The 10,000-nt window shown below is 43.5% G+C and overlaps 1 protein-coding gene across 1 annotated transcript in view; it reads left to right on the forward strand.

Moving 5' to 3' along the window:
* dlg4b (discs, large homolog 4b (Drosophila)) overlaps nt 1-10,000 on the forward strand; it is a 188,758-nt gene that overhangs the window by 170,450 nt on the left and 8,308 nt on the right. The window contains exons 10-15 of the mRNA XM_063187313.1: nt 942-1,083; nt 2,139-2,141; nt 2,302-2,437; nt 4,594-4,750; nt 8,316-8,418; nt 9,032-9,143. Of these exons, the coding sequence (XP_063043383.1) occupies nt 942-1,083; nt 2,139-2,141; nt 2,302-2,437; nt 4,594-4,750; nt 8,316-8,418; nt 9,032-9,143 (653 nt within the window). The remainder of the gene's footprint in view (nt 1-941; nt 1,084-2,138; nt 2,142-2,301; nt 2,438-4,593; nt 4,751-8,315; nt 8,419-9,031; nt 9,144-10,000) is intronic.

The following is a 10,000-nucleotide window of genomic DNA, read 5'->3' on the forward strand; positions in this document are numbered from 1 at the left end:
CTCTACTCACAAAACAAAGCATTTAGAAGTTTCGAAATAGTCCAGGAGTTTATTATTATCCACACAAGCTGAATGTATTCTGTCTTTCTAAAGTAGCGCCGTCGTTACTTCCGTAAGCCCGTGAATTTCACAAGCCAAAGTCAAAATTAGCACAACACTATCAATGTAATAGACAATCAAAGCTCAGTAAAGGGAAGCACCTGAGGGTCCTCTGGCAAGCAGAGTAAAACCAGCGGAGTGGAAACCCTCCAAGTCAAATAGCACAGGCTTACAGTGCCCTCTAGTGGCCATACATAAAAATGCAAGCAGTGCACTGGCCTACTCTAGCATACTCTAGTCCAGTGTTTCTCAACCTTTTTTTAGACTAGGCACCCTTTCAATTCATGAAAAATTTCAAGGCACCCCAAACCAACAAACCGTAACATGGCATCCGATACCACACAAGCTTAGAAAAGTAACACATTTGGAGACGTCACACGACCTACGTTCGAAGTTGCAGCTGACTGGGGCGACCTATATTTACTTTATTGTGCGTAAATGGCGGATGAAAGATTCCACTGACTAGCATTACCTTATCAATTTAGATAAATATGTATTATATTACATCATTTATTCATCAGCCAGGTTTCCGTGGCATCCCTGAGGGGGTCCCGCAGCACCCCCGGGTACCCCGGCACCCCTGTTGAGAAACACTGCTCTAGCCTACTCACACATATTGTCATATATTTAATAGAAATTATTATCTTGGTGTGTGTGTGTGCATGTGCGCATACGTACGTGTGTGCGCGCATATATGTGTGTGTGTGTGTGTGTGTGTGTGTGTGTGTGTGTGTGTGTGTGTGTGTGTGTGTGTGTGTGTGTGTGTGTGTGTGTGTGTGTGTGCGTGCGTGTGTGCGTGCGTGCGTGTGTGTGTGTGTGTGTATGCGCACGTGTGTGTGTAGGTAAATAACGTCTCCTTAGAGGACGTGATGCATGAGGACGCGGTGGCGGCCCTGAAGAACACGGCGGAGGTGGTCTACCTGAGGGTGGCCAAGGCTCCCCACCTGTACCCAGGAGACGCATACAACCCCCCAGACATCACCTGTGAGTACTCTGGTGTGTATATGTGTGTGTGTGTGTGTGTGTGTGTGTGTGTGTGTGTGTGTGTGTGTGTGTGTGTGTGTGTGTGTGTGTGTGTGTGTGTGTGTGTGTGTGTGTGTGTGTGTGTGTGTGTGCGCACGCGCATCAGTACGTTGAGAGCAGGGCCCGAACCGGTTCAAGGAACGAAAACGAAAACCGAAAACGAACTAAATTTTATGGAATTTTACGAGGAACGGAAACGGAAACGAAAACGAAATGAGAGCCTATCAGACACAAGATGCCTGACTAGGATAGAAAGGACAGAATAGGATATAAACAACTGAAAAATATTGTTTTGACGGTTACACATTGAGGTCCTAAGTGTTTGTTTGTGTCATATACAGTAACTGTAATATTCCAGTAAGTGCTTATTTAAGTCATATTTTTTTCCTCTAGAAAAATATATGGAAAGTTTTAAAATGTGTGAAAAGTTTGATTGAAAAGTCTATGTAGGAATAGTCTGCAATGATGTATTTTAAATTCTCTTCAGTCATGCAAACATTTATAGTGATTAATGACTCTCCTGCAGCCAAATAAGAAATGTGGCCATACATTTTAATAGAAATTACAAGCTTCACCGACTGTTTATTTTTTTTAAGCGGGTGCATTCATTTTGTCCAAGATCCCTATTAGAGTGTGATGTGTAACATTTCTGCCTAACTAAAACATTTGGATGAGAGCTGTGACTGTAGCCTGATAAACCAGCCTAAATGTGAGATTGGATGTGTAATTTACACTCGCAGCCAAAAAATGTTGACGCCCAGCGGTTGGCACTGGTTTATTAGGCTACTGTGACTGGGCATTAGAAATAATAAACACCTGCTATCCAAATATAATGTTATATGTGATGAGATTCATGCAATGAGCAGATTAGATGACTAGACACGCACACACACAGACAAATGCACGCACGCACGCACTAACACACTTACTGTATCAGTAAAGGAGAGTGTGCAGAGAACACCCACACAAGATTTTACATTGGTATTGCAAGGAACATATGTGTGTGTGTGTGCGAGCGTGTTAATGTGCGTGTGTGTTAATGTATGTGTATGTGTGTGTGTGTGTGTGTGTGTGTGTGTGTGTGTGTGTGTGTGTGTGTGTGTGTGTGTGTGTGTGTATTAATGTGCGTGTGTGTGTGTGCGCGTACGTGCTAATGTGCGTGTCCGTGTGTGTCAACAGCATACTCTCCACACATGGACGACATGGGCCATCCGAACTACCTGACGTCTGATTACCCACAAACCCTCTCTCCCACCACGCCGCGACGCTACTCGCCCATCCCCAAGGGGCTCATGGGAGAGGACGACATCCCCAGGTCAGTTACCATGGCAACGCTGCAGAACCACAAGCAGACAGACTGACAGAAAGACAGACAGGCGCCGTTGTCACAGGATGATGTGCTCTCTCTCTATCTCTCTCTCTCTCTCTCTCTCTCTCTCTCGATCTCAGCAATATTGTCACAGGGTGATGTTTCCTCTCTCTCTTTCTCTGTCTCTCGCACTCACTCTCTCTGTCTCTCTCATTCTCTCTCGTTCTCTCTCTGTCCCACTCGTTCTCGTTCTCGTTCTCGTTCTCTCTCTCTCTCTCTCTCTCTCTCTCTCTCTCTCTCTCTCTCTTTTTCTCTCTCTAACACACTCTCACTTTCCTTCTCCCTCTCCGTGTGTGTGTGTGTGCAAGCATTCACATGGGTAGGCGAATAATGAATATCTTCTGATAATATGTTCTTCTGCCTCCTTTTCCTTTTCTCTATAACCACTGAATCATTTCCTTGTCTAGGAATTTAGCGATGTCTGAGCTTGTTAATGTGTCTAATATGTCTAGTAGTCGGTCTGAGCTGTTTTAATGTGGATTAATATGGTACAGGTTCAGATGACAAATCATCGTCCTTGGTCTGCCTCTGTCTCTCCTTTCTTTCCACCGCCATCCTTCATGCTTTTCTTTATGCTTTATGATTTATGTTTTTTCTTTATCTTACCTTTTCCCCCTTCCCCCGTTCTTTCTCTCTCTCTCTCTCTCTCTCTCTCTCTCTCTCTCTCTCTCTCTCTCTCTCTCTCTCTCTCTCTCTGTCTCTCTCTCTCCCTCTGTCCCTCTTTTTCTCTCTCTCTGTCTTTACGTGTCTCTGTCACCTTTCCTTTCCACTTACCTCTCCTAATCATTTTTCTGCATGCCCTCTTCCTTCTTTTTCTTTCCCTCCTTCTGTTCATCTTTCATTCTACATCATCTCACATAATGCCTTTGTTAATGGAAGGTCCGGCCAAGTGTAATGTAGTGTAGTGTAATGTAATGCAATGTAGTGTAATGTAATGCTCCCTCCATCTCCCTTTTAGAGAGCAATTTCCTCCTCCACCTCCATGCATCCCTGCATCTCCCCTTTTAGGGAACCATCTCCTTCTCCTCCTCCTCCTCCCTGCATCCCCTTGTTTCCCATTTAGGGAGCGTTAGCAGATGTTGAACCACCAGGGCTCAACGGGTCTGGGCTTCAACATCGTGGATCAATATAGTAACTGTATAATATGTAACTGTATAATATAGTATCTGTATTGTATGTAACTGTATAATATAGTAACTGTACAATATAGTAACTGTACAATATAGTAACTGTATAATATGTAACTGTATAATATAGTAACTGTACAATATAGTAACTGTATAATATAGTAACTGTATAATATAGTAACTGTATAATATGTAACTGTATAATATAGTAACTGTATTGTATGTAACTGTATAATATAGTAACTGTACAATATAGTAACTGTATAGTATAGTAACTGTATAGTATGTAACTGTATAGTATGTAACTGTATAGTATAGTAACTGTATAATATATTAACTGTACAGTATAGTAACTGTATAATATAGTAACTGTATTGTATGTAACTGTATAGTATAGTAACTGTGTAATATAGTAACTGTATTGTATGTAACTGTATAGTATAGTAACTGTGTAATATAGTAACTGTATAGTATAGTAACTGTATAGTATAGTAACTGTGTAGTTAGCTCTACTCTTCTCTACTCCCTCTCCTCCTCCATCTCTCCTCTAGGCAGCCTCGGCGGGTCCTGAACCACCAGGGCTTCACGGGTCTGGGCTTCAACATTGTGGGTCAATATAGTAACTGTATAATAATTGTATAGTAACTGTACTCTTCTCTACTCCCTCTTCTCCTCCATCTCTCCTGTGTTAGGGAGCCTTGGCGCGTCCCAATCCAACAGGGCTCGACGGGTCTGGGCTTCAACATTGTGGATCAATATAGTAACTGTAGTATAGTAACTGTATAGTATATAAACTTTATAGTAACTGTGTAGTAACTGTACTCTTCTCTCCCTCTCCTCCTCCATCTCTCCTGTTTTAGGGAGCCTTGGCACGTCCCAATCCAACGAGGCTCGGCTCGACGGGTCTGGGCTTCAATATCGTATAGTAATTGTGTAGTAATTATACTCTTCTCTACTTCCTCTCTCCTCTTTTAGGGAGCCTCGGCGCGTCCTGATCCACCGGGGCTCGACGGGTCTGGGCTTCAACATCGTGGGCGGTGAGGACGGCGAAGGCATCTTCATCTCCTTCATCCTGGCCGGAGGACCCGCCGACCTGAGCGGAGAGCTACGCAAGGGGGACCAGATACTCAGCGTGAGTCTGCCATTTTACTCTTCGTTACATTACATTCAGAGGTGTCAAAAGTAAAAGTAAAAAAAGAAACAGTTTCCTTTCAACACAAGTAACTTATCTGAGTAACCAGTAGTCATGTGTACTTGACTGACTATCAGCTAATTCTGCATTGGTTGGATTAATCTTGTGGTGGGTCCTCCTTGTTAGGTTTTCAGTGTTTTTCACTAACAACACAGTCTATCTATCTCATTAGGTACAATGGAGTAAATGGGCATACAGCTATGTATTGCCATGTGCTAGTGTTGTAATTACACCACTGACACCTCTTGATTATTACATTACATACCAGTGTTAATATAGTCACTATTTGGTCCAAGGAAACAATAGTGTTGAGTTCGCTTTTTCGTTAGTGTAACATTTTCAGACTTTATTCTACTCAATATCATGTAAACATTGAAGGCTGTAGCGTTACAATTACACTGGTCACAGGCAGGATTTTACTCTTTTACCCTTGGACTTTTGACTCCATGTTAAAGTAATTTGGCTCAATCAAGTAGGTAGCAGGCTTCACTCAGGTATCTTGATAACTTTTAAGGGTGCTGTCCCAAATGAATACTTAGAATCAAAGAAAGGAGGGGCGCACCTTGCATCAATTTTTTTCTTTTTTCTTTATTTTTTGTGCACAGACGCGTTTCGGCGTGTGCCTTCCTCAGTGTGCAACGTAATCGTCAAAGTAATTTGGCTCTCCACAGCCGTAAATATTATATCTGGATTAATATAACTTTACTCTTTTTTAGTAGAAAAGCTGCACTCTCTTTTATTCTAGTGGGTTAGCATGACAGACAGACGCTTCGGCCTAAGCCTAACAAGGCTGAGAAAATGCTGAAGAAGCCAAAGCGTCTGTCTGTCATGCTAACCCACTAGAATAAAATACAAGAATTACACCCGAGAGTGCAGCTTTTCTATTAGACATGAACTTTGCTGTTTGCTCGCACCCGCAGACCTTGTAAAACAGTTGGGGGTTGAGCGCACTTTCTGAAAAAAAGACTATGACTTAACTCTGAAACGTTGACACCCCATGCTTTACTGTGCAACTAGAGGCCACTTACCCATGATGACTAGAGTCTCTGTCCTCCTCCGTTCTGTCCCTTTGCTCATCACCTCTGTCACCCCGCCCTCTCATGCCATCTGCTCCGCTAGCCAGTGGAACACTGGGGTTCTGTCCCCTCCATCGTCCCCTCTACACTGTCTCCCTCTGCCCTCCGCTGCCCCAACTGCTAGTGTTTTAGTCCTTATCCTACCTCGCGTCCAAGTCAATGGTTCCCAATCTGGGGGTCAGAGCCTGTTAGTGTAACCTCCGCCCACTCCCCCCCCCCCCCCCCACACACCCACACACACACGCACACACACGCACACACACACACACACACACACACACACACACACACACACACACACACACACACACACACACACACACACACACACACACACACACACACACACACACACACACACACACACACACACACACACACACAGACACACACACACACACCTTCCACTGAGTCTCTCCCTGACAGAGTGAGCACAAGTGGGGCAGTAGGCTTGTGGTGCTCCCCTGACAAGGGGGAATATCACCACCTGCGTCATTCCTGCGTCATTCAGTACCCACATATCCAGTCTGACATTCTTCTCCCCCCTCCACCCTTCTTCCTGGGTGTCTCCCAGACAGAGTGAGCAGAAGTGGGGCAGTAGGTATAGGATGCTACCCCTGAAAAGAGGGAGTACTGTATCACCACCACCTTGTTTCCTCTACAGCAATTCTGACCTGCACCATCCCTCTCCATGTTTGCTGAGTCTCTCTCAGACAAGAGAGTCCAGAAGTAGGGCAGTGGGTGTGGGAGCTTAGCCTTGTTCTCACCGACGATGTGTGAGTGAACACAAACTACCGTCTGGTAGCACTGCCTTTAACATGCTCTTCTCGAGTGTGAAAATAATGTTCTGATAATAATCTTTAATCTTTAGTCTCTCACACCTGGAACACAATTCCCAGTCAAATTAAAGCACTGCCAACAGTACACTCATTCAGCAAACAGTTAAAACAGTGGTTATTAGATTCTCAATGCTGTCAACATAATTTCCCATAGTTAGGCTGCTACTGGCAGCTGCTCTTCTAACTTATTTGGGTATTTTATCTTGTAACTGTATTTTGTATTATTTATTTTTTAAACTGTGTGACATATCTTTGGCTATAATTTTACAACTGTGTACTATAACTGTGTATTTTTAGTTTTGTTTTAACCTCGGTTTCTTTTTTAAGGAACATCAAACCTGTCAAGGGACAAAAGATGGAAATTAGCCTCATGGCTATAATCTTGTGTATTTAGCATTTTTTTTAAATGCTGGTAATATATGCTGTCCCTTTTTAAATAAATAAACCTGAAACCTGAAACCTGAAACCTGTATATTGCAACTCATGATTTAAAAAAATGGCTGTGTTTCAGGCAAATAAATGGGAATAAGGGGTGGGGTATACAGCCTGAACTTACCATTGTTGATCATAGATCGATTTTTATCATAGATACATTTGACATTTCTGAAAAAAACAGAAGACATGACCTGTCCTCAGTGGTAGTTACGGCCATGAGTGTCAGCCTCCACTTTTTGTTCTTCGAATAGGCACGGCACAGCTCAATCGTTCAGCAAAAAGTGGCAGCCGAGTCACGCTGTGTCGAGCTGTAGGCCTCCCAGAAAACCGGCAGTGGAAAAGAGGCATACGCGTTGAATTAACCCTGCAAAATGTACTGTGCAGTCACCTTCCTCACCTTGCCAGCTGTATACCAATGACAGCCACACTTGATCTCTTAAAGCTGTCAGCCCATTTGGGCTCTACCACCCCCTCCATGCTTGCTGTGTCTCTCCCAGAAAGAGGTGCCAGAAGTGGGGCAGTAGGCATGGGATGCTCCCCCTGGGTCCAGATACCGGCTTGACTCTGTCCAGACTGGAGCTCTGCTCTACTCTCTCTCTCTCTCTCCCTCTGTCTCTCTCTCTGCTGTCTGCAGTCTAGGTACTGTGATTCCTCCACACTAAACTCGTCTTTTATTAGTTATTTCTGTTCATCTTTCTCTTTCTCTTTCATCTCTCTCTCTCTTTCATCTCTCTCTCTCTCTCTCTCTCTCTCTCTCTCTCTCTCTCTCTCTCTCTCTCTCTCTCTCTCTCTCTCTGTCATTCTTATCTCTGTCTCTGCTCTTTCACTCTCATCTTCCATCTCATTCTGTCTGCTTCTGTTGAATTTTTTATCTACTTTCTTTTAACATGCTGTTACTGGCATCGCTTTGGCCGTTGCCCTTCCCATTCCCATTCCCATCCCTTTCAATGACTCTCTCTTTTCTCTCTTTTTATTTACCATTCTCTCTCTCTCTCTCTCTCTCTCTCTCTCTCTCTCTCTCTCTCTCTCTCTCTCTCTCTCTCTCTCTCTCTCTCTCTCTCTCCCTTCATGTCTCTATCTATTTCTATCTCTCTCCCCTCTGTCTCTGTCTCCCTCTCTCTCTCTCTCTTTCTCTCTCTCTGCATCTCTCTGCAGGTGAATGGGGTGGATCTTCGGCATGCGACTCACGAACAGGCGGCTGCAGCACTGAAAAACGCCGGCCAGACGGTCACCATTATCGCACAGTACCGACCAGAGGGTAAGGTCACACCTTAACCCACAATGTGACACGCTCACTTTATACTGTATGTAATTGGCTATATAGTAATATATAAATTAATGTCGGAAATCATAATTTCCATTTAAATGCGGCGGTCACCATTATTGCGCAGTACCGACCAGAGGGTAAGGGCACAACCTAAACTAGAATATGACACACTCACGTTATACAGAATTGGCTATATAGTAATATATAGTATATACTACATGTATATTAATGTTGGAAATTACAATTTCCATTTAAATGTGGCGGCCACTATCATTGCGCAGTAGTGGCCCGAAGGCAAGGCCACACCCTACCCGCAATATGATATGGTTACTTTTAAGCTGTTATATGGGTTATTATATGTTATATCACAATTTTATCACCCGGTGAACAGAAACAATATGGATTGGCTGAGAAGGCGTTATTCCCCAAGAACAGGACACGTATGATGTCATGCCTCCAACGAAGATTCAGCACACGTTGAATCTTCATTTTGGAATGCCGACATTGGTATCGGCCCTTTGAAACAAGAAGGTTCCTCACCCCTGATTTAAATGAAGCAAGTTCAAATACTGAAGGCATATCTGCTTGTCTGTTGTTCCCGTAGAGTACAGTCGGTTTGAGGCCAAGATCCACGACCTGCGGGAACAGCTGATGAACAGCAGCATGGGCTCGGCCACCACGTCGTTACGCTCCAGCCAGCGGAGCTTCTACATCAGGTACTCAACTCTATGGGCCTACAGCTTTTATACCCAATCTACACATCCACACAATCAGCACATCTGTAGTACACACACACAGACACACACACATGCGCGCACACACACCGTATACAGTATCTATACATTTGCTTCTAAATCAGGTACTCAACACTATGGGCCTACAAACTCTACTTTACAAGAAAATCCGCACTCTCGGGTGTGATTCCTGCATTTTATTCTGACACGTCAGACACTGACGAAGGCTTGGGCAGAGATGTCTGTCTGTCATGCTAACCCACTAGAATAAAATTAAGGAATTAGAGCCGAGAGTGTGGCTTTTCTACTAAATTTGAACTTTGCTGTTCGTTTGCACCCAAAGACCTTGTAAAAAACAATTGGGAGTTGAGCGCACTTTCTGAAAAAACCCTACAAACTCTACTACCAATGCTCTACCCAATCCACACATCTACGTAATCAGCGCATCTGTACACATATACACAATATATCAGGTGCAGTTCCACACATAATTCAATGGGCATACACACTCTACACAACGATCGGTATCGTACACACAGTGGAGTAATCTGCCATTTTATGAAAGTATTCACGACATACCTTACAGTAAGTACAATTCAATTCTACAAAAGACTCCATGAGCAATGGTGTACAGATTCTACATTTACAGTATACCGTACATTTTGACACCAACGTAACACCTGACATACGTGTAACATACATAAGAGAAGAGCAGTAGAGTAGAGTATCATTTATTACCGGTAATCCTGAAGGAAATTAAGGTGTCCAGTAGCATATATACATAAATACCGAAAAAGTGCGGTGCAATCAGTGTAAAAAGAATATTAGCCACAGTTCTA

Source organism: Engraulis encrasicolus, chromosome 21, assembly GCF_034702125.1.
Source record: "Engraulis encrasicolus isolate BLACKSEA-1 chromosome 21, IST_EnEncr_1.0, whole genome shotgun sequence".
Taxonomy (NCBI): Eukaryota; Metazoa; Chordata; class Actinopteri; order Clupeiformes; family Engraulidae; genus Engraulis; species Engraulis encrasicolus.